Source organism: Drosophila suzukii, chromosome 3 (assembly GCF_043229965.1).
Source record: "Drosophila suzukii chromosome 3, CBGP_Dsuzu_IsoJpt1.0, whole genome shotgun sequence".
NCBI lineage: Eukaryota > Metazoa > Arthropoda > Insecta > Diptera > Drosophilidae > Drosophila > Drosophila suzukii.
This window is the reverse complement of record NC_092082.1, coordinates 23,232,330-23,254,479: the sequence shown is the minus strand read 5'-3', so window position 1 is coordinate 23,254,479 and position 22,150 is coordinate 23,232,330. Positions and strand designations below refer to the sequence as shown.

The following is a 22,150-nucleotide window of genomic DNA, read 5'->3' as shown; positions in this document are numbered from 1 at the left end:
GGGACACGTGAAGCAATCAAAGCATCAACAAGTGCCGATATCAGCCCGCAAACACGACCGCAATCAGGGGAATCTAATCAATCATCGGTCGGCCAGTTGGCTTAAAAGCACCAGGTCTTCCCGGGGCCGCATCAGTTGCGAAACATGAAGGGTCTAGTGTTAATTGCCTTGAGTGGCCTCTTCTTGGCCAGTGGCCAGGCCAGGATCCTGCCGAAGGAGGATCTCCCCTGGGAGTTGCCTGCGATTCCGGAAGTGGTGAACGAGATTGAACCCAGAGAAAGTGAGTCAGAAATGAGAGGATCCTAAAGGAGCTGCGTTAAAACTAGTCTTACTTTTTTCAACTGTTTACGCAATAATACTTTACCAGGTTTATGAACTTATTTCATTTTTGTAATTTTTAATGTAAAGTAAATTTTATTTTTTTCTAATATTCTCTATAAATATTTTATAATGTCAAAAGTAAACCATATAGTAAATGCATAATTTTAATTTATTTAATCTGTTAAAAATCGTTAATATTTTTTTCTGTTAATTTTTGGTGACCTGTTTGTCAAACATAAATTGAAGTTCTGGTGAACTTGAGGACATGGTTTGTTATATTTCTATGGGACCACGATTTAATCATTTCAACTTATGTGTAATATTGCTTAGTTGACAAACTTCCTATTCATTACAAGCTAAGTTTCATACCAACCCAATAATTTTTAACCAAAAACCCCTTCCATTTTAGCTGGATGTTCCATTAAGATCCGTAGCTCCGAGCTGAAGGATCCCCAGCCTCTGCTGATCAAGTCGGGTACGTCGGAAATAGTTGGCTTCTCGGACAGTGGCAATGTGGATGTGGATAAGGACAAGACCATAGAGTTCCACTGCACCAGCAGCCTGGCTTCTCCTCTGTCCGGGAAGTCTGTGACCGCCAAGTGTGTGGGTGGCACCACCTTCAAGATCGACGATAAGGAGCACGACCTGTCCGCCATCAAGTGCACATCCTGGCCAGCTTTTGTGGGCAAGAAGTCGGGTTCCAGCTGCAATGGGGGCACCACTCTGATCAAGGTGGGCTTTGAACTGTCCGGTTCCCGGTTCGCCACGCAATATGAGGTGTGCTTCAACGAGGACGAGGAGGTGACCAGGTATGTCTACCATCGCCTGGAGCCGGGAAACAACTACTATGCCACCGGGGTGGATCGAATTACCTTCGGTGCTGGCGGTTACTTTGCGGGCAAGAACGTGGACAAGCTGTACACGCAGGCGGTGCAGAAGGAGACCATCGACAAGGAGTTGGACATGGACTCAGCCCACTACTTCGACTCGGCGAAGAACATCTTCCTGGCCCGCGGGCACATGGGTGCCAAGGCCGATTTCGTGTTTGCCCCGGAGCAGAGGGCCACCTTCCTGTTCATCAACGCCGCTCCCCAGTGGCAGACCTTCAATGCCGGCAACTGGGCCCGCGTGGAAGATGGAGTTCGAGCCTGGGTGGCCAAGGAAAAGAAGCACGTGGAGTGCTGGACGGGAGTCTGGGGAGTTACCACTTTGGCCAACAAAAATGGAGAGCAGAGGCAGCTGTACCTGTCGCACGATAACAATGGCAACGGTCTGATCCCAGTGCCCAAACTCTACTTCCGAGTGGTTATCGAACCCTCGTCGAGGAAGGGCATCGTTCTGATCGGCGTGAACAACCCCCATTTGAGCCTGGAGGAGATCAAGCGAGACTATATCCTCTGCACGGATGTCAGCGACAAGATCGACTGGATCAGCTGGAAGAAGACGGACCTCACCGCTGGTTACTCCTACGCCTGCGAGGTCGCAGAGTTCCGCAAGAAGGTGGATCACCTCCCCGAATTCTCAGTCAGTGGCTTGTTGGTCTAACTCTCTAACGGACTTAATAAAAACTTTATATTATACTGTATTTGTTTTAGTTCTAGGACTGGGAATAGGAAAACAAATGTATTTTGCAATAGTACCATTTTAAGATTATGATAACTTTTTACTTTTAACACATTCTAAAGATAGAATCAAAGTAAAAAACACCCAATCAAACCTTGACTCGTAACATCAAATTTAGTATTAATTTAGTAATAACAAATTTTCTTTCTCACTTTTTTCAAAAAGTTTTTCTAATTATACCAAATATTGGCAAAGAATGTACTCTCCAACCTATAATATGTATTTATTCATATTTTGCAAGTGTTAGCTGTCAAATTATTTAAAATTTCTCTGATGTTACTAGTGAAACACAATGTATCAAGGAAATTCTGTACTTTCCTCCTGTTTCTCATGCTGCTCCTGCCGTCCTACGAAGCTGGTGGTCCAATCGGGAGTCACTTTATCCGTCGGCGGGCAAAACGCCTATCAAGTCCCTACTTCGAAGAAGAGAAAACTCTGGTGCTGGCGAAATATGTGGTCTCCATTCGGTCTCGAACGCCCCGAAAGTTTTTTGGCGACAATCACTTTTGCGGTGGGGTCATAATTTCGAGAACGTACATCATGACTTCCGCCCACTGCGCCATGGAGTAGGTATAGAAAGGTTGTATATTCGTTTGCATCCTCCTAACTTTGTAACCTATGCAACAGCAAGCGCAAGGTCATACATCGCAGTCGAGTTTTGCTCATTGTGGCTGGAACCGCGAATCGTCTGAAGTACCGGGATGGTCTCACTGTGCACATTCCAGTGCAGAAGATCTTTGTACCGGAGCAATTCACGGTGTTCAACACGAACAACCTTGCGCTGATGATGCTGGCCAAGAAACTGCCCTTGGACAATCCGCGCGTGGCTGTGATCAGTCTGCCCACGACTGACCCCGAATCGGGTGTTAACTACACGGTTCTGGGCTGGGGGAGGGTCTATAAAGTGAGTTTCACTTCTCAAATGTAACGAGACCAATATCAAATGCTTCTAGGGCGGTCCCATGGCCTCCAACATCCTGCACATTGACGTGGAGCTGTTGCCCCGGGAGGTCTGTGAGAAGAAACTTCACACCTTCAAGGAGGAGATGATGTGCGCGGGAAACCTGAACAACAGCCTGGACGAGAACCCCTGTGCCGGGGACACCGGGAGTCCCCTAATCCTCAACAGAACTGTTTTTGGGGTGGTGACTTATCGAATTGGATGCGGATCCAAAACCTTGCCTTCGGTTTACACCAACGTCTATGTCCACATGAACTGGATCAATGATATCATGGCCAAGAACGAAGGGAACCGCATGGAATATACTCTAAATTGTCTACTAACCACCATTGGCGTACTCATTGGAAATAAAATTCTGAAAAGTTGTGGATTTTATTAGGTCACCATTTAAACGAGCAGACCTCCCTTGGCGGTCAAGGCGGGCAGGTGCTTAACGGTCTTCAGGAAGTCGGAGACCTCACAGGCATAGGACCAACCGGCCTTAATGTCCGTGGTCTTCCAGTTTATGTATGTCACCTGGTCGCTGACGTCCGTGCAGATGATGTAGTCGCGCTTGATCTGCTCCTCGGTGAGATGGGGATTGTTGACGCCCACGAAGACAATACCCTTGTGGGAAGTGGGATCGATGACCACTCGGAAGTACAGCTTGGGCACCGGGATCAGGCCGTTGTTGTTGGCATCCTTGGCCAGATACAGCGGGGTCTCCACGCCCTGCTTGTTGGGCAGAGTCGTCACACCGTAGACTCCAGTGTAGCAGTTCACATTCAACTTGTTCTTGGACACCCAGGCCCTCAGACCATCCTCTACGCGGGCCCAGTTTCCGGCATTGAAGGTCTGCCACTGGGGAGCGGCGTTGATGAACAGGAAGGTGGCCCTCTGCTCGGGAGCGTAGTCGAAGTCGGCCTTGGCGCCCAGGTGACCACGGGCCAGGAAGACGTTGGTGGCAGTGTCGAAGTACTGGGCCGCATCGCCGCCCAGGTCATTGTTGATCGTCTCCAGCTGGGTGGCCTGCGTGTACAGCTTGTCCACGTTCTTGCCGTCGAAAAAGCCGGCCGTCTGGAAGGTTATCCTGGCCACTCCGGTCTCGTAGTAGTTGCTGCCGGGCTCCAGCTTGTGGCGAGTGTAACGGGTCACCTCCTCCTCCTCATTGAAGCAAACCTGCATCTGCTCGGCGAACCTCGAGGAGTCGATCTCGAAGCCCACGCGGATCACAATACCGCCGTTGCAGGTGGCCCCCGACTTGATGGCCTTGAATCCCGGCCAGGCCTTGCAGTAAAGGTCCTTGAACTCGAATTGAGATCCGTCCACGCTGAAGGTGGTTCCACTCACACAGCTGGCGGTGAGCAGATTCTGGGAGTGGGTGTTGAAGCCGGAGGGACACCACAGCTGGAGGGAGCCGCCGGACTCGAAGTCCATCACTCCGACATCGGAGAAGGGATAGAAGTCCTCGGAGTCGGTTTTCAGGTAGATGGGCTGCGGACTGGGAAGGCCTCCGCGAATGGTCACACTGCAGGCTATAAGAAATGATTAATTTATTATTTTCAGGCTATATAAATGTTTTAATTGAATTTTAAATGTTCTCTACAATCGTTTTCTTGAACAGATTTTTAATGTGTTATGTTAAACAACCCCTTGTCTTAATGTGCTTTTTCCTAATTTATTTAAACATTGTTTATGCCCTTGCAGTCAGCAGATACCAACGCAGTGTAGGAGACGTTTCCCAGTCCATAAAGTATATATATTCTTAATCAGCATCACTATACTATCGTCTGTCCGTTTCTAGGCAAACTAGTCTTTTGGCTTTAAACCTATCGGGATGAAAACTTCCCAAAAGTCTTATTTATATTGCAGGTAGTATTTAAGTCGGAGCGAGACGGATCGGACAACTATAGTTATATATATCATAAGCTCCCATAGGATGATCAAAAAAAATTTTATTGTACTAAAATTATAACTTCGGTGTGTTTTTATATATTAATTTTTACACTTGGGAATATTCTTTCATAATTTCAGAACTTTGTTTTTTTCGGTAAAAAACATACGGTAGTAAATTGATATTAATAATAGTAATAATAATTATTAATCTTTATATATCTGTAATTCGTTTTTTGTTTTTCTAAAATGGGAAAGCTCTGTACGTACACTGCTTCCGCGGAAACGAGCTGCAAGGGTATAGACACTTCGGCTTGCCGAAACCAGATTTCTTTCTTGTTTATATTTCAGTTTTAATGATTTTAAAAACTCTTGCGTTAGTTTAAAGTGTAAGCTTTCCACTTATTATTTTAATTTAAACGGAAAAAATTGATTGGAAAGAAACATTTGTAAGTATTGGAATAGCTCCGTCTTGATTAAATAACATTATCGTAATTAGATAACCTACCTCCTGAGCGACCCACGGGTTGGGGAGGTGCCACAGCCACGCGTTCGAAGATCTCGTCCTCCTGGACAAGTGGAGGAAGCTCCACCTCCGGGTAGGGAACTCGAGCCCAGGCAGTTGGGGCCGCCAGCAGGCCAATCAACAGCAGTGAGAATCGAACACACTTCATTTCAGTTTTAACTGCCTTAGGGCTCTCGAGCCATCTTTAAATAGTCCCAGGCCATATCGCGCAATTAATTAAAAATAGTTAATACCAATAAAATCTCGCCATTTCGGCCACTATCTCTTTGGGAACAATATAATATTGGCCTTATCTACATACAAACGTGAAGTTGCGAAGTGTGCGGTTTTTTTGTCGTCTTACGTAGACTCATTCATTCGATCTTAATTGGTTCGAGGCACTTTGCGTCGATTACTTTGTGGACGAGTGGGGAATATAAGGGAATTACCCCAACAATGCAGATAACTTGTCTGCAAAAATAGAACGTATTTTTTACGCGTTTCATCCAGAGGTTTATCTTTTGCGTACTTATGGTATTACAATCATAGCCGTCGCTTTTTCCATAGTTATTTTTATAACTTACTAGGATATTTCAGTTTGAGTTTAATTAAAAACGTTGATACTTAATTGTGATTACAAAAGAAACAAGTTCAAGACAAGATAATTAAAGCTCTAAAGGTTTGTAAATACTTATACAGAAACTACATTTGTCTTGAAAGATTATTTCCTATTTGCGTTTCATAATGACCAAAAGAATATATTTATTTTATTTATATCAAAATCATTTAGGGTATAAATATGACATCTTTACAAATCAACTGTCAATTAGGCTTGCCCATCCGAACTAGTAGTTGATGAGCAACGTATTTGCCTCCTAACTTAGTTATTTAATCAGCAGTCAAGGAGAGTGGTTCCCCCAGGTTCTCCTTTCACTTAGCAATAATTTATAATCAACAAGTAATTAAGGCTTATGGCCGCAGCAGGATTCAAATTTCTTGTGGCGATTGGAATTTCCTAGGCTTTCCAAGGATACCCAGAAATTAGAACGTATGAACAGAATTCCAGGAGTTGGAGGGGAAAACTCTCCCCGAAGAGCCATAGAAAGTGCTCGTTAATCATTATGTGGCGCCATCTAGCAACAGCCCCTGGCCCCTGAGGTCATTTATCTATATCGAATCAATTAGCGAACACCTTGAAGCCTTCTTTGCCGAAATCGGGGAAATGGCATGGCAACACCTGTCTCCCTTTGTTCGGATTTCCTTTCGTCCTTGCTACGTGCCAATTTGGCTCGTTTTGTTCGCTCATTCGTAAATCTAAACAAATCATCAATTTTCACAAATTATACGCGATACCCATCTCTGGCAGTTCCTCCGGCTGTTCCTCCCCATCCGTATCCGTCGAACTTTCCGTATCCGGCTGAGGTCCTTGTCCTTGGGACTCGGGCCTAATTGCCCGACTATCTCTGTTCGCTGCTTTTCCTGCTGTGCGCCGCTGTTCATTTTACATTCCATTAATTAATGTCAATGGCCGACGAACTTTGACATATTGAGCTCTATTTTATATCCCTCTCGATGTCTCCAACGGGAATTCGGTGGGTTAGCCTAATGGAGCATTAGAAGAAAGATAAGTATTCGGTTGATTGAAGTTAATTTAAATGTTTATCCAAACCTTTAGGAAACTCTTTTCAAATCCTACACAGCTCTTTGAAAATGTCGAAAGAAAATAATTTTTAAATTAAACACAATTTAAGTAACGTCTAAAGTTTTGCGGTATACGTAATTATTCCATTTATATGCTTTTAATTATTTAATTCTTCCTTCCTTTTGCCAACTGCAAATTAAATCTAATTCCGGAAAACCGAAATCTTTTTTATTTATTTGCTGAGAAGCGGGCTCTCGATAGATGTATCTTCATTTCCTCATGCCATAAATTATCGCGCCAAATTTATGAGTTTCCAATCAATATTAATTGACTGTGAGATACTTTACAGGCCATTTCATTAGCCACCTGACGCCACAGAAACCATTTAACTTAAATCGCTTTCACCGCACTCACGATTTCATCGCACGACAAACAAGCATAAAAACACTTGAAAAAAAGAAAAATCGAGGAAAAAAGGAGGCACACAATTTAATCCGAATTTTACTTGATCTGGCACATTGCATTGAGGAGCTTCACACCATTCAAGGGTCCCAGCCTTGATAAATGGCCCTTATTAATAACATACGTGTGGGCGTGTTCTGTATCTCCGAGGGTGTGTTCGAGTCCATATACTGAGATACCTTTGATTGATAAGGCTGCCTAAGCGTGTTTGCCCAACAGGGAAAGGGCGAAGGGTAAACGACGACGAGCTAACGAATGAATGAGCGATTTTGCACCTTTTCAACAGGTTTCTCGGGGCTCTTATGTTCAGGCAAATTGAAAACGGGGAGTCAATAAAGCTGTAGACAGTCAGACATGGCCAAGGGCTAGACCGGTGCCCTTTGAATGGAAGTGTGTTCATTAGGGTGAGCTAAGTTCCAGAGATTTAACAAGATGTTTAAAATGCAAGCCTTGCTAAATTGTACACATTTCATTGCTCAATTTATATATTTCAAATAACACAATTTTGAAAACTTTAAATGTATATATTAACAAAGTTTTAGATTTTCTTTCTCTCAGAACAAATCATAAAATTAATGGTCAGGATATATATAAAACAAAGTTAATTGTTAGGTTGTTGTATTATAAGATTATTAAGAATTGTCACATGGTCGTATACGTAATCTTTAGTAAGGTAAAGTGGTCCACCCTAATGTAGATTCACATGTATGTCTGCGCAATGATGGATTAAATGTATTTCAAAGGCGTGAAAGCCAAAAGGTAGCACAAAGTAGCACATTGTGGTTGCATAATAAACATGGGGCATACTTCAATTTAGCTTAGCCTACGGCAACACAAATACAACACAAAAATAATAGAGCCCAAAGGATGCAAAACCCCAACGAAGGTAGCAAGGGTTGCAAAGGTTCTATAAATACACACACTAATTGTCAAAGGCCCGTGGTCTTTTGTACCCTATGCAAATCATTCACAACCCGCCGCAATCTTGTGCAGCCAAGTGAAAGATCTCCGATAATTGCAATGTCTTCAAAGGATAAGCCCTTCGACATGGAACGCAATCTACATGGAAAATAGGTCACCAGATTTGCATTAATTTAAGCTCAATAAACCCGGCAAACATCCATTTGGAGTACCGGATAAAGGGGAAACTCTCTCGATTCGAAGAGCAATCATAAACTTTTTCATCCCATATGGATTACATAAGTGCAACATGGATGTGTGGAAAAAACACAGTGAAGTATGAGCGAGTACAAAAAATGAACTGACCAAGCGAACACACAGCGTAAAAATTATAGAAGTAGTTGAACATGACAGGCGCACGTCCAAAAGCATGAGCGAAATGATTAATGAACTGCCGCCATCTAAGGTCGCCAATTTACTCACTGCAAAGAATGGCTCTTGTGTGAAAGTTGAAGTGAAAAACTGCAGAAGTAGGTTAGAAAAAATATAAAGCGGATAAGAAAACTTAAAGGTTTAAAAAACAATTGGGCATTCACTTCAACCCATGCTTAACCTTAGATCTACAATTGTTTCTTTTGGTTAAAAAAACCTTAATTTGTTTAATAAAAAGAATTCTAGGTAGGCTGCTGTTGACATAACTTGATTGTATGCTTTAAGTTCTGCATAAAATTTTATTTCAAAATTTATGTTTCGGTATCTTCTCAAAAAATTATCTTTCACTTTACAATATGCGGCACTTACAAATTGTAAAATATGTACAACCACGTTATGCAATAAACACTGTTTTGTTCCCGCGTTTCATGTCTAAGTCTGGCAATGCGAAATCTGGGTCAGGATCTGGAGATAAGAAGGGTTAATACTCAATCAATAATAACGTTCGAGTATACTTAAGTTTACTTCCTAGCAGATGCAAAATGTAAGGAGGGTAAGGATGCAAAGTCTTCTGAAAAAACCACAAGACCAGCTGAGGCAGTAAAGAAACCTACAGAGGCAGTAAAAAAAGGTTAGACATAATAATATTTGAGCGAAATAGAAGGTAACTCCCCCATAGATACAGCGCCAAAAGAGGTTAAGGAGACGAAAATCACGCAGCCAAAAGACGAAACAGTTATAAGCGGCGGGTCAAAATGCCCGCCAAAAATCAATCCAGCTGCAGAAATCAGTAAAACTAAAAAGAAACTAAGAACTTGTGATGAAATATTACTGGGTAAAGGTAATCAGAAGAAAAAGAAGCTCGCTCTGACGGCAATTCAAGGAGGAGACTTGGGCTGCCCCGGCAGAATTGATAAAAAACCACGTGAGTGTTTTTCTAAACTTATCGAACTATAAAAATTAACGTTGATCTGTCCAGCAATTGTTGCTAAGCACGCCAAGCGATGGCAGAAAATCTCGCTATTTGGAGTCCTGCCATTGATAGCCATCCTTAGTCTTTTGGTGTTCAGCACTCGGATAGAAGGGGATCGCCTGGAATTTAAGAACTATACCCACATGTACAAGCGATCGAAGCCCTTCTGGTTTCGAGATGGAAATCGCACAGCTTTTCACAACAGCCATCTGAATGCCTTGCCCCCAGCAGGATATGAGGACGAGGTGGATGAAAGTGCCATTGGCAAGGATCCAGAGTCTGAGCCGGATAAAAAGGCTCGACTAAAAGAATTCGACAAAGTGGTCAAAAATTGGCGCAAGCATTCATCCAAAAGAGATGCCCAACTTAAGAAGGAGGCTGCTGCTGCAGAAAAAGAGGCTAGAAGACAGGAAGCGCAATAAAAGCATACATTATTAAGGTCCTTGAAATTTAAGATCGTAAAATAATTATTAGGCGAGCAGATCGTAGTAGTTAGGAAGGCGAGGAAAAAAGAATAATCATATTGTCCACCTTAATAAAAACTGCCTGTCTATCTTTGATCTATGTCTAATATCATTAATATTTTATGGGGGAGTGTAGGGTTAGGGGACGAACTCGTCAAATCTCACATGTGACGGCACGTCAACAATTTTAAATAACTAACGTCGATTTCCCTTATTGTGCCGACAATGTATTTACATTAATATTATTAAGAATTCGATTAATTTGTTTGTGAGACAATTTTGACTAAAAAAGTGGAGCAAAAATTAACAAACCTATTGAATTTATAGGGGTGTCAGCAGTGCCAGATCAAAGATTAATGGAAAACCAAGTCGGACAAATATATACACGTATTAATATGATCCTCTGCAACAGTTCTGGGTTCTTTGTGTTTTATTCTTTTCCGCCTTATCAAAGTGGCACCGTCATATTTCCAACAGTACCTTGTAGGGTACGAACAATTTGTGAACAAAACATTTAATATAATTTGTTCAATTTAAGCCAAAAACTATAGTAGACATTTTTTTTAAAGAAAAAAAAAATAATTTTCAAAATAATTTGCATACAGTCAGCTTACTCTACTACTTTTAAAAGTAAAAAAAAGTTTGGGCTCATGCCAAGAGCTGTAGTATTTAACTCATCTAGAATTTTACGATCAAACTTTTACAGGAATATGCCCAATAGATGTCAGCAACTTTCTGCTTTTAAACCTTTGAAAAATATCATTTTTGGAAAAGGGGCACTCAAAAAACGAATCTCTCGACACTATTCTCCCCTATTTATTTTATGGAACTGAAATAATAAAGCAAAGCAACAGAGAGCTTTAGGCTAGTTAACAGTTATTTAAACTTTGACTCTTAATCTGTTAATTATTAAAGGTATAAATTAATACATACAGCGAAATAGAAAAAAATCAATATGCATTGCTTAGGAGCTTAATTGGTAAAATATGTATTGTTTTTCTTAACCAAATTGGCTGTTATATTGCCGACCCAATTACCAGGGCTATCAAAAATTCAGTTACCCTCGTCTTAATTTGTTCCCTTTTCCTTTAAACATAAACTGATTGGGAAAATGTTTTCGGAGTGGAAAATGTTTTCCTGTTCGTTTGTGCGGATGAATGATTGCCCTAACCAAATGGTAGCTGTGTGAATCGTGATTTGTCCTCGGCCTGTCTCTCCACTCGCCAATCTGTGCGATAATCTGGTGTTGCAATCAGCGCTATCTGCCATGCCACAAATCGCAGCCACTTTCGTAGGGCCTTCGCTTCCGGCCTTTTCGCTTCCCTTTCCGCATTTCGGCCATTTGTTTTTCCTGCTGTTTTTCCTCTAATGGCTTTCCTTTTTGCTACGCTGCGCTTCAATAACTTTTATCACTTTTAATTGGATTTTTCTTTATAGTCAACGCATGTCTTAGAAGACTAACACATGTTCAGATTGTAATTGTGTTAATGTCTTCGAAAGTGGGGGTGTATGCGTGGGCATGTCCTTTATCCTTGTGTTTGGTTTTTGTCCTGTGACATCCTGCTAATACCAGTGCCCTCTATCTTGTGCATGTGTGTATATATATTCCTGATCAAATTTGCTTATTTTTCGCTGTCTTATTTTTCTTTCAATTTTCTTAATTGCTTCTCAATGCTCAAGCCATCAGGCCGTAACTTGGCTCTTTAACTGATTTTATTTAGCTTATTAAAAGTTGATTTCGTAAGCTTTGAAGGTGATGAAGGTATGTAAAATTAGTTCAGTTGTTTATGTTTCCGTAGACAACTATTAGGGAAAAATGTATTTTTAAGGAATTTTTTTTTATTTGTTTAAAATTCTGCAACTGGTTGAGAACGCTAATATATAGTGCCATGGTAATCTATCATATTTTCTTTTGTCATTCTACAAATTGAATAGATAAGGTTGGACATTAAAATATAATAATTATTACTAGCCCTTCAGACTTCATTTATTTCTTAGTTAATACGTTTAAAAGCCATAGGCTTTGTTAAAATAGCTCTGATTGATTTAATTTTTGCACGCCAAGAATAATAATTACTTCTCAGATATATCAAGTGAAAGTTTCCAATTCCGCTGGCCCAAGGACAGGGCCAACTCATGTGCTTATGCGAAAGCCAGACCAAGTCCTGAAAGTCGGGCCAACTTTTGCCGTTCCGGTCGTCGTTGACACGTAATTGACTTTGTCCGCACTTCCACGAGGACAATTTGTGCGCCACTTGCTCGGACCAATTAAACGCCATCGATGACCAATTGCAGTTGTCGCGAAATTGCTCGGGAAGATTGCCCAACGTAATGGCGGCAGATGGGCGGAGCGTACCCAAAGGACCCAAAGGATGTGCAGCGGAGTGTAATCAATGCATAATTTTAATGCAATTCTTGAATGCAATTACTGGCGAATACCCTTTTGGCTATAAAAGCCAGGGACGGAGCACCAGCGACCAGTGACCGAAAAAGTACGTCGGGAAGTGCAAAAGCGAAGGGACAGCAACTCGTTAATATTCGGAGTGATGAAAGTTCAAGTTTTCCGCTGGCTCCCCGTGCTATTTCTCCTGCTGGTCAGGACGGGGCCACGTGTCGCTGGCAGCTGGCGGAGCGAGAACTCCCGGGAGGATCCGGACTCGAAAACACGGTGGGGCAATCAGTTGCCGGATATGCTAGTCGCTTACTATCGCCACCACGGCGTTCACAGCCTGATGCTGGTCGTTTGTCACACGGACATTGGTGAATTAACCCTCTGCATGCAATGTGCTCTCGGGCCAAATTTATGACCCGACAACACACAGACAAAAATCCCTGGGGGTTTCAGAAAGCTTTACAAACTAATGGAATTTACTGCCTACCACCAAAAGGAAGCAATTAATATTCCATTAAATCGTTAACTTATCCATTTGATATAAACTATATTGCAGCCTTCTTTTTAGACAACTTCATAGGTGGTTTGAAACATCTAAAGCAACTTTAAAATCGTTTTGAAAGCTGCCTTAAATTTAATTTAATATTTTAATGAATAATATCTACTTTCAAATTCTTAACTTTATATCTCACATTAGAATTTTGCCATGCTTTTTTTTACTGTATCTCTGTTTTTCCCCTTCAGCGGACTCCCGCGTTTGGACGCTGTGGCAGCACTTCAACCTCAACGATTTCTATGTGCAGGTCAGTACGGCGACCTCGCTAAGGGACCTGCGACATGTCGATGTCCTGGATGAGCAGAAGGACGCACCACCGCCGAAGAGTTTCCATGCCAACAACTCCACCCATTGGGACACGTCCTTTCTACTCCCCATGTTGTCCTACAAAATGGGAATCCTCTTCCTGGAATTCAGCAGCGACTGTGCACTCAATCTACTTCGTTGGTCTGCCGCCTCGGAGCACAATTACTTCACCACCAATCGGTTCTGGCTGCTCCTTACCGAGGATCTAGCAGAGATCGATTTGCTAGAGGATCCCGAAATATTTATTCCTCCGGACAGTGAGTTAAGGGTGCTTCACTATGAAAACGAAGGCAACTTCTCGTCCAGCCTGATCGATCTCTACAAAGTGGCTGCTTGGAAACCTTTAAAGAAAACTTTGGTGGGACATAATATTCGGAATCCGAGGCACATGGTTCACGCCCTGCAGCGCTTTGGATCGGCCATAACTTATCGGCAAAATCTGGAAGGGATTGTCTTCAACTCGGCCATAGTTATTGCCTTTCCAGATCTCTTTACAACAATCGAAGATTTGTCGCTGAGGCACATTGATACCATATCAAAGGTTAATCATCGCTTGATGCTGGAACTGGCCAATCGCCTGAATATGAGGTATGGCAAGAACTTCTTGGTATATTCATATTTTAGATGAGAAATTGAAATGTACATATGTTTGTATTTTGGGGATCAACTCTTTCTTTGAGATCTTCAAATGAGATCTATTTTACATTATCAAATTGTCATAACTAATCTTGGGTCAGATGTGGTTAAAGACTTGGTTGGTAATTAAGCTGACAAAGCCTTTTCTAAAAGGACTGTTTATTCGGAAGATCATTGTATATTAACGCCCAGACGTATGCAACTATAATTATCACAATCTCTATCAAAGTCAACAACAAGCGAAAGCTTTTAGCTGGGTCCGGAACATCTTATTCCTGCTCCGATCAGCTGACAATGATTACACCACACCCAGTTTTGTTTTCTTCTGGTCCACGCCGGCTTAGCTCGCCAAGTGCTCTAAGTTTTCCCTAATTTTCACTAGTATTATCTAAAGTTGATCACAAAAAATTGTTTCGACAGACCAAGGAAAAGAACAGATTACCGAAGACTAAGTTTCCGGTACAAATGGTGTGTGTGTGTGGACCCCCCAGCTGATTGAACTCTGTTTTCAGGTGCCTAGGAAGTTGATCCAATTCCGCGGCATTTCAGTGAGTTCCCATCCCTGAATGTTTACGTTTAGTTTCAGTTTCTAACCTGTTCCGATTCCATTTCCATTTCAAGTTTCTCAGTGAAGTGAATCAGATAGTCCAGATAGTCAGATTAAAAAATGGGGAACCCCACCAATATCTTGGATTTACCATTGGAGATATTGGATTTCATTTTCAATAAGCTAACCCTTGAAAATAAGATAAAGCTGGGCCTAGCTGATAATAAATTGGGAGCGGCATTTGCCTATCATAGTCGAAATGAATATAAAAAAATTTCATCTCGGAATTTACCACTTGAGAATTGGTCTGACTTCTTGTCGATTTGTGGCTCAATTGTTGACGAAGTGAACGTTAATGGCTTAGACGTTCAATATTTAAAATTGATAGAACAACATTGCTGTAATCTTAAGATCATAAGCAACCTCTACGTGACAGATAACAAATGCTCTGCGACTAAAAACTTGATCCGCGGTGTAAGAAGTCTAACGTCTCTGGAAATAAGGATTACTAATGATGCCACAGCAGAAGTAGTTCTTGCTTTGCAAGAACTTCCAAATTTAAAAATATTAAATATTCAATATTTGGGAGAAGATTATGGTAAGTCCTATATTGGATAATGGATTCTTCTGTTAATTAATGTCTTTTGCAGATGATCGTTCATCGGGAACTTTAAAGCACCCATCGAGCTTGGATCTAGGTGAGTTCTTTTCTTCAGAACTAGTGCTCGGGTAATTGAAAATTATACTTCTCCATTTTAGCTGAGGTACACCAATTGATCAATTTAGAAGAGTTGACAATAGGCGCGACACTCTGGCCTTTGTCACTTAATATTATGGATCTTCCATCCAAGTTAAAAATGCTTCGGTTCCTAACATTAACCAATTTAACAATTAGCTCACCAATTGAAAAAGTAGATTTTATTTGTCCATCCCTAGAAGAGCTTGTCATTAATAGTTCACAAATTGAATTTGAGTTGCCATACTGCCCAAAGCTTCGTTCTCTGAAGGCATTACGTTCAAAATATGTTTCGAATAACCTCAAATGGCTTTCAGAGCACACAAAAACTTTGGAAATACTTCAAGCAGATGGGAACATCTTTCAGAAAAATATTTTAAACAGTATATTTTTATCGAATAACTTTAAGACATGGGAGTTTCCAAATATCCAAGAATTAGGTATTAATGATTCCGAAATTAAATTCCCATTGCCATTTTGTCCAAAATTAAAGTCATTGGAACTAAAATCCACTTGCTTTTTTTCAATGAACTTTTTCTTCAAATGGATTTCAAAACACGGAAGAACATTACATAAGCTAAAAATAGGCTTTAAGTTATTCAAGGACAATTGTCGGTTGACTAAACTTTCAAAAATTCAGAGTCAACAATGGACATTACCTTCGTTGAAAGATCTCGAAATTTCCTTTCTCCGAATGTCGTTCGATTTACCATATTGTCCAAACCTTCTGTATTTGAATGTGAAGCATGTTGAATGCCACTCAATGGATTACTTTTACATCTGGCTTTTAAAACATGCGAATAATTTGCAAAGCATCGAATTGACCGAAGAACTACTTGAAGAATCTGAATTTCTTAAATTTCTCTCAAGATGCAAACAAATCAAAAAATGTAGCATTCCCATCTTTTCGAGAAAAATTTCGTTCGAATTTCTTAATTCATTTATAAAGATATTAAAAAAAATTGGAGTCTCGTCAAAAGATCCATTCGAAATTACTGTTTCTTCAAATGAATTTCGGCAAATAAATCGTATGGTAAGTGTTGGGTAACTTTTATTCTTCATTATTAAAAGAACTGATTTTCCAGATCGCTGAATTTCCAAACTCCGAAATTTGTAAATGCCTGGAAAGACACAATGACTATGACGATCTTGAAACGAATTTTTTTAATGATGAAGCTACAAACGATATAACTAACCTAATTTTAAATGCAATTCAGATATAATTTTAAAATTATACATCAATAATTCATTTTACTTAAGTCTTTTTTGGGACAATTTCATACGGTAAGAAGCTTATGTAGAAAAAAATTTTATCGGTTAAATTTATAATATAAATATAAATGTTACAAAAATGCAATCTATATTGGGAATATTGTTAAGTTAATTTAAAATAACTTGTATCACGCTTAATTTTTCTCATTAGTAAACCGCAGCAATTTGGACGCTACCTATTAAAGCGTGTAAAAATTTAAACAATTCCAAATGTCCAAATGATGGACAATCTTCTATTTCAGCTATAATACTTATCAAACCGTCAACTATGGATGGAGACAACCAAATGGCTCCTTCGATGGCCTTATGGGACGTTTTCAGCGCTATGAATTGGACTTGGCGCAGCTAGCGATCTTCATGAGATTGGATCGCATCGCTTTAGTTGATTTTGTTGCTGAGACTTATCGAGTGAGAGCTGGAATTATGTTCAGACAACCACCACTTTCTGCGGTGGCCAATATATTTGCCATGCCATTTGAGAACGATGTGTGGGCTTCGATATTACTGCTCCTGATTATAACGACCGTGGTTTTGGCTCTAGAACTGCTATTCTCCCCACACACCCACGATATGGCATACATGGATACCCTAAACTTTGTTTGGGGGGCAATGTGTCAGCAGGGCTTCTATGTGGAGGTGCGGAATCGGTCGGCGAGAATTATTGTCTTTACCACTTTCGTGGCAGCTCTATTTTTGTTTACCTCATTTTCGGCAAATATTGTTGCTCTGCTGCAAAGTCCCTCGGATGCCATCCGCTCCTTATCCGATCTTGGTCAATCTCCTCTAGAAATTGGCGTTCAGGATACCCAATATAATAAAATATACTTTACGGAATCCACCGACCCTGTGACCAAGAACCTTTATCATAAAAAGATCGCCTCCAAGGGAGATAATGTCTATATACGACCGATTTTAGGTATGGAAAAAATGCGAACGGGGTTATTTGCTTATCAGGTGGAGCTCCAGGCAGGTTACCAAATTGTCAGCGACACTTTCAGTGAGCCAGAAAAGTGTGGATTAATGGAGCTAGAGCCTTTCCAACTGCCCATGCTGGCTATTCCTACGAGGAAGAACTTTCCCTATAAGGAGCTCATTCGAAGACAGTAAGATTTCCGACCAGGGTGTCACAAAAATCTCATGCAACTAAATTCGTTTGGAATCGAACCGCATAGGAAAACTAATTTTTACCGACTTTGGTTGGACGGGATTTATGTGGCACCATTATAAGTTCATTTCACAAATATGTATTAAAAAGTCCAATATAATAAATTTTCCTCATTTAGAATCCCTTGAACATAGAAAGAAAAAAATAAAGAAAAACCATGCAATTAATAAAATACTTTATTTTTCCCTATAGATTACGGTGGCAGCGAGAGGTGAGCTTGGTGAACCGCGAGGAGCGAAAGTGGATTCCCCAGAAGCCCAAGTGCGAGGGCGGTGTAGGAGGCTTCGTCTCCATAGGCATAACCGAGTGCCGATATGCTTTGGGAATCTTTGGCTGCGGAGCTGCCGCCAGTTTTGGCCTATTCCTTTTCGAGTTTATCTTCAAGCACTTCAAACAAGTTTATCGCATAATGAAAGGATATCAAGAGATGAAGCGCTAGGCTGCACACATTTAATCAAAATAGACTTTACGCTTAGATGGGTATGGATAGTTCCCGCACAACGGCACGAAGTACTTCCGGAGTTTTAAACTGCCAATTCTGAATATTCTTGCTGACTCGACACCAGGATTCGCCATGCGTGGGTTCTGCGGAAATGCAACGATCGAGGACCTCCTGTTGCTGTGACTCCGTGCCGTGTAGCAACTCGAATTTGTAGAAATACGCCCAGGCGTCACCCAAATCAGGATCGATCTTGACCTGAAATAAATGATTGTATAGTTTGAAATATATTTATTTCTACTCAATTACTACTCAGTAGTCATTATCATAAACTTACCGTTCGGTTAAACCAATCTCTGCACTTGGAGAACTTGTGCTCCGACCAGAAAAGTTTAGAAACGGCCAACAGAACATGTGGGTCATGTTCGCATTTCTTGAGGGCATCCACAGACTTGGTCTTTCGCTGAGGCTTAGTTTCCATGAAAATGGCCTCCGCCCATAGTTCGCCGGCATTAGGACATTCCTGCAGTGCTCTGGCCATCATGGTACTGGCAATCTCCTTGAGACCCGCTCGCAATTCCACTCTAATGGCCTCCAGCCAGAGAACAGCCACCTTAGGATTGCGCAAACGACCCCGTTCTAAAATGGAACGGGCCTTTGTCAGCACTCCTTTGCGCTCTTCCAGGTTAGCGGATAAAATCCACAGTGGGATGGATGTGGGGCACTTTTTCAGACCCTGAGTGTAAGTGACAGCCGCATCATCCGTTCGTCGCTGTTGCTCCTCTATTTGACCTTTCATCATCCAAAGCTTTGGGAAATCTGGGAACACTTCCACTGCTTCTTCTAGCAGCCGTAGCGCTTCGTCAAATCTCTCTAAAGCCCATTCCAGGCGAGCTGACTTCATCATCACCCTAGGCGTGGGCGCAGAGCCTCTAGCCTTGGCCAACAAACGTCTCGCACGCTCATATTCCGAGTTCTCAGATTCCAACTTGACGGCTGCCAACCAAATGTCTTCGGAATTAGGATTGGCCTGGAAGGCCAGGGAGAGAATACCTCTTGCCGCTGGAACGTCTCCAGCCATCCACTTGGATTTTGCTCCCATCAACCAGAGGATTTCCGATTTAGGGCAATGGGCTACAGCTCGCTGCAACAAGGCCTCTAGGGATTCGCGAGTGCCATGGTTTTTCTCAAAGTAGGCGGCTCTTAACCAGATGCTCTTTTTGGAGGGGAAAATCTGTAGGGCATGAGCATAGACAGCACGAGCACACTCAAAAGCATTTTCCTTGGCGCACTGAAAGGGTAAAAGACAATTAAAAAAATAAATTTATTAATTTTAAGTCATCAAAGGCAAACATATTTTCAATACTTACAAAGTCCGCATCATCGATCCAGGTCTGCTTGCGATCCTCTTCCTCCACTCCTATTCCGATGACGGCCTTCACAATTGATTGACAACAGTTAACTGCTCCCGATTTCTCCGCCTCAATGGCCTCCTGGAACCAGTGATCCCTGTTGATTTCCACCCCGTTGACAGTCAGAGACGTCAACGATCGATCGATGATCTTTTCCACCATGTGAATGTTACCATTGGCCTCCTCCAATTTAGCAGCCGTGGTCCAAATCTGGCGATCCGTGGGTATATTCTCACGAGCCTTGTTCAGCACCTTTCTGGCATTCTCATAGGTTTCCAAACGCGCGAGGGCCAACCAAAGTTCAACGCTGGTGTTGCAACACTCTACAGCGCGGGACAGTAGGATTCGTGCATCATCGGGATTCTCCAGCTCCACAGCAGCTTTCCATAGGCGAACTGAGTTCGGGATGTGTTCTAGAGCTTTTCTAAAAACCCTACGTTTGGCTTTCGTTTCCGATTCCAAGTCAGCCGCTTTAATCCAGATCCTAACTGAGGTCGGAATATGACGAGCAGCTTGCGCTATCACCGCTTTGGCTGTATCTGGCGGCTGAAGGCGTGCTGCCTCCAGCCAGAGATCCTCGGACTGGATATTCATCTCGCAGCCCCTCATGATCAGGTTCCTGGCCATCTGAACCTTTCCAGTGACTTCCTCCAAACGAGCAGAGGCAATCCAAGCGGGTGGATGATTGGGGTTCGTTTCCCTGACACTCTTAAGCAGCAAGCGAGCCTTTTTGATGTCGTTAATGTCACCGCCATAGGTGGGAATCATGCTCTGCAGGTCGGTGAGGTAACCCTTAGGATCCACCACCGTTTGACCAGTCACGGAATCAGAAACCTGGGACAGCTTGACGTTCATAAGCGTGTTACGGGCCTGACCGATCTTCCGCAGATCCAGATCTCCCGTGGGGGTCAACATGCCCGGAGTGGCTACACCAGGCACCATGGAGGCCAAACCCGAGGACGGATCCAACGTGGAGGACGACTCGCCGCCAAGGTTTCTCGATATTAAGCTGTCTGGCAAGGGGGTAAACTTTTCGGCCCTGGGGTTTCTTTGCTTTCTGTTGCGACTATCGCCCACTTCCGGAATAGTAGACCACTCTTCCGATGTGACGCTGGCCAACGAACGTTTGAGGTCACTGAACTGCTGCTGGATCTTCGGTCGCTCCTGGCGATACCGCTCCAAATCCTCTCGCAACCGCCGATCACGATACTCCTTGCGCTTTTCATCCATTCGCTTGTCTATCGAATCGTAGATGGCGTCCGCCTCCTCGTCATCCTTGTCGTAGGGATCCTTTGAGAATAGGGAGCCACTGTAACCACTAAACTCGTCGTAGTTCGAGTCGTTCAAGTCTTCGTCCTCCTCCTCCTCTTCGTCCTTCTTTTTACGTTTGGTAGCCGGCGGGGCATGGCGATCGTCGGAAACGTCGTTGGCATCACGGGCGGGACCAATATCGGACCGGGTGGTGAATCCCGTGGCTCTGAAATAGCAAAGATACCATTTAAATCGAGTTTTCGTACGTAAGAAGTGCATTCGATGATAGTCACCCTCGACCAACGCCGGCCACATAGCCCAGAGGAGCTGGAACGCCCAGGAAATGCTTCTTGTTGCGGTTAGCTATTACAGCTGCCGTAATGTTGGACATGTTGAAGTACTTCTAAATCAATTTCTACAACTTTATTTAATTAACAATTAATATGTTCTTGCGTTTGTTTGCGTTTGTTTTGGACGTTTCTGCTCAGTTCAGAATTTTGTGTGTGTGTGCATCTTCTGGCATCTCTGACACTTACGTTGCCTTACGTTTTGTCGACACTTACGTTGCCTTACGTTTTGCCGACACTTACGTTCGCATCTTGCATCTCCCTTTTTCACTGACACTTACGCTGAGGCTGTCTCTCTTTTTCACTGACACTTACGTTTGACGTAAAACTGAAAGCGTGGTTAGTGATGCAAGCAACATCAAACATCGGTAAGCCGATAACAGCCAAACTATCGATATCGTCAAAATTAACCGGGAGGTTGTCCCCGCTACTTCGGAGGGTGTGTCCGCAGACAAAACGAGTTCTTTAGGCGATAATGCGATAATGGCAAGGTGCACATGTGCAAATTATATAGTCTGTCCCCCGACTTACTTCGACTCCGGTCGCGCCGACGCACTTATTCGAAAATCGTGTCAGGAACAGCTCTCTCTTTCTCTCTAATTTAAACGGCCTAGCTGCCGTCGTCCAATTTTTTTCTGGCTATGAATTGCTGATGAATTTTTCGTTAAGGTCAGCCTAGCTGCCGTCATTGATGAATTGTTGATGAAATATTCAGTGACTACCGTCTTACAACGTTTTTGCGTGCCATTAAAAACCTAGCTGCTGTCACCAATAAATTGTCTATGTCAATTTTTGACAATGCATTTTTGATGAAGGCCTAGCTTTTGTCATCGATGAATTGTTGATGAACTTTTCTCTCAGGACAACCTAGCTGGAGTCATCGATGAATTGTTAATGAATACTTAATAAATCTAAAAGAAAGGAAGCTAACTTCGG

The 22,150-nt window shown here is 42.3% G+C and overlaps 6 protein-coding genes across 12 annotated transcripts; 4 read left to right on the top strand and 2 right to left on the bottom strand.

Moving 5' to 3' along the window:
- The first annotated feature begins 119 nt into the window (after window positions 1–119).
- On the top strand, window positions 120–1,901 carry LOC108020753 (uncharacterized). Its single transcript, XM_017089130.4, has 2 exons — window positions 120–280; window positions 731–1,901. The coding sequence occupies exons 1-2, from the start codon at window positions 145–147 to the stop codon at window positions 1,864–1,866; spliced, it is 1,272 nt and encodes a 423-aa protein (XP_016944619.3). The 5' UTR covers window positions 120–144; the 3' UTR covers window positions 1,867–1,901.
- Window positions 1,902–2,044: 143 nt separating this feature from the next.
- On the top strand, window positions 2,045–3,284 carry LOC108020754 (trypsin-2). Of its 2 annotated transcripts, XM_017089131.4 has the most exons (3): window positions 2,045–2,510; window positions 2,572–2,848; window positions 2,898–3,284. In XM_017089131.4, exons 1-3 carry the CDS (start codon window positions 2,218–2,220, stop codon window positions 3,282–3,284), a joined length of 957 nt encoding a protein of 318 aa, XP_016944620.3. In that variant the 5' UTR covers window positions 2,045–2,217. The 2 variants fall into 2 exon arrangements, with proteins under 2 accessions (XP_016944620.3, XP_016944621.2); XM_017089132.4 differs by lacking the exon at window positions 2,898–3,284 and having other exon boundaries at window positions 2,045–2,514; window positions 2,572–2,709.
- LOC108020752 (uncharacterized) lies at window positions 3,254–5,468 on the bottom strand. Its single transcript, XM_017089128.4, has 2 exons — window positions 5,286–5,468; window positions 3,254–4,419 (listed from the first exon to the last, which is right to left on the bottom strand). Exons 1-2 carry the CDS (start codon window positions 5,449–5,451, stop codon window positions 3,293–3,295), a joined length of 1,293 nt encoding a protein of 430 aa, XP_016944617.2. The 5' UTR covers window positions 5,452–5,468; the 3' UTR covers window positions 3,254–3,292.
- Window positions 5,469–8,964: 3,496 nt separating this feature from the next.
- On the top strand, window positions 8,965–10,262 carry COX6AL2 (Cytochrome c oxidase subunit 6A-like 2). 2 transcript variants are annotated; one of them, XM_017089094.4, is made up of 4 exons: window positions 8,965–9,198; window positions 9,251–9,349; window positions 9,398–9,643; window positions 9,698–10,262. In XM_017089094.4, the coding sequence occupies exons 1-4, from the start codon at window positions 9,075–9,077 to the stop codon at window positions 10,111–10,113; spliced, it is 885 nt and encodes a 294-aa protein (XP_016944583.4). In that variant the 5' UTR covers window positions 8,965–9,074; the 3' UTR covers window positions 10,114–10,262. The 2 variants fall into 2 exon arrangements, with proteins under 2 accessions (XP_016944583.4, XP_016944584.4); XM_017089095.4 differs by having other exon boundaries at window positions 8,966–9,198; window positions 9,254–9,349.
- Window positions 10,263–12,630: 2,368 nt separating this feature from the next.
- On the top strand, window positions 12,631–18,509 carry Ir75d (Ionotropic receptor 75d). 5 transcript variants are annotated; one of them, XM_070996660.1, is made up of 7 exons: window positions 14,047–14,593; window positions 14,667–15,190; window positions 15,243–15,290; window positions 15,352–16,361; window positions 16,414–16,612; window positions 16,843–17,703; window positions 17,958–18,509. In XM_070996660.1, the coding sequence occupies exons 6-7, from the start codon at window positions 16,907–16,909 to the stop codon at window positions 18,202–18,204; spliced, it is 1,044 nt and encodes a 347-aa protein (XP_070852761.1). In that variant the 5' UTR covers window positions 14,047–14,593; window positions 14,667–15,190; window positions 15,243–15,290; window positions 15,352–16,361; window positions 16,414–16,612; window positions 16,843–16,906; the 3' UTR covers window positions 18,205–18,509. The 5 variants fall into 5 exon arrangements, 3 of the variants coding, with proteins under 3 accessions (XP_016944599.3, XP_065720453.1, XP_070852761.1); XR_011604347.1 differs by lacking the exons at window positions 14,047–14,593; window positions 16,843–17,703; window positions 17,958–18,509 and adding exons at window positions 12,631–12,915; window positions 13,292–13,997 and having other exon boundaries at window positions 15,029–15,190; window positions 16,414–16,582; XR_011604348.1 differs by lacking the exons at window positions 16,843–17,703; window positions 17,958–18,509 and having other exon boundaries at window positions 14,029–14,593; window positions 15,029–15,190; window positions 16,414–16,582.
- Window positions 17,924–21,388, bottom strand: Prp6 (pre-mRNA processing factor 6). Its single transcript, XM_017089108.4, has 4 exons — window positions 21,161–21,388; window positions 19,575–21,093; window positions 18,542–19,495; window positions 17,924–18,462 (listed from the first exon to the last, which is right to left on the bottom strand). The coding sequence occupies exons 1-4, from the start codon at window positions 21,256–21,258 to the stop codon at window positions 18,238–18,240; spliced, it is 2,796 nt and encodes a 931-aa protein (XP_016944597.4). The 5' UTR covers window positions 21,259–21,388; the 3' UTR covers window positions 17,924–18,237.
- Between the last annotated feature and the right edge of the window lie 762 nt (window positions 21,389–22,150).

Excerpts from the sequence above, each read along its gene's own strand:
- LOC108020752 (XM_017089128.4), bottom strand. The coding sequence starts at position 5,451 with ATGAAGTGTGTTCGATTCTCACTGCTGTTGATTGGCCTGCTGGCGGCC. Across the intron at positions 4,420-5,285 it reads ACCCGTGGGTCGCTCAGGAG|CCTGCAGTGTGACCATTCGC; the intron begins GTAGGTTATCTA and ends CATTTCTTATAG.
- COX6AL2 (XM_017089094.4), top strand. The coding sequence starts at position 9,075 with ATGCGGCACTTACAAATTGTAAAATATGTACAACCACGTTATGCAATA. Across the intron at positions 9,350-9,397 it reads TACAGAGGCAGTAAAAAAAG|ATACAGCGCCAAAAGAGGTT; the intron begins GTTAGACATAAT and ends ACTCCCCCATAG. Across the intron at positions 9,644-9,697 it reads CAGAATTGATAAAAAACCAC|CAATTGTTGCTAAGCACGCC; the intron begins GTGAGTGTTTTT and ends TGATCTGTCCAG.
- Ir75d (XM_017089110.4), top strand. The coding sequence starts at position 12,702 with ATGAAAGTTCAAGTTTTCCGCTGGCTCCCCGTGCTATTTCTCCTGCTG. Across the intron at positions 13,998-16,842 it reads GCCAATCGCCTGAATATGAG|CTATAATACTTATCAAACCG; the intron begins GTATGGCAAGAA and ends CTTCTATTTCAG. Across the intron at positions 17,704-17,957 it reads AAGGAGCTCATTCGAAGACA|ATTACGGTGGCAGCGAGAGG; the intron begins GTAAGATTTCCG and ends TTTTCCCTATAG.
- LOC108020754 (XM_017089131.4), top strand. The coding sequence starts at position 2,218 with ATGTTACTAGTGAAACACAATGTATCAAGGAAATTCTGTACTTTCCTC. Across the intron at positions 2,511-2,571 it reads TCCGCCCACTGCGCCATGGA|CAAGCGCAAGGTCATACATC; the intron begins GTAGGTATAGAA and ends CCTATGCAACAG. Across the intron at positions 2,849-2,897 it reads GCTGGGGGAGGGTCTATAAA|GGCGGTCCCATGGCCTCCAA; the intron begins GTGAGTTTCACT and ends AAATGCTTCTAG.
- LOC108020753 (XM_017089130.4), top strand. The coding sequence starts at position 145 with ATGAAGGGTCTAGTGTTAATTGCCTTGAGTGGCCTCTTCTTGGCCAGT. Across the intron at positions 281-730 it reads CGAGATTGAACCCAGAGAAA|CTGGATGTTCCATTAAGATC; the intron begins GTGAGTCAGAAA and ends CTTCCATTTTAG.
- Prp6 (XM_017089108.4), bottom strand. The coding sequence starts at position 21,258 with ATGTCCAACATTACGGCAGCTGTAATAGCTAACCGCAACAAGAAGCAT. Across the intron at positions 19,496-19,574 it reads GGATCGATGATGCGGACTTT|TGCGCCAAGGAAAATGCTTT; the intron begins GTAAGTATTGAA and ends TTACCCTTTCAG. Across the intron at positions 18,463-18,541 it reads GAGATTGGTTTAACCGAACG|GTCAAGATCGATCCTGATTT; the intron begins GTAAGTTTATGA and ends CATTTATTTCAG.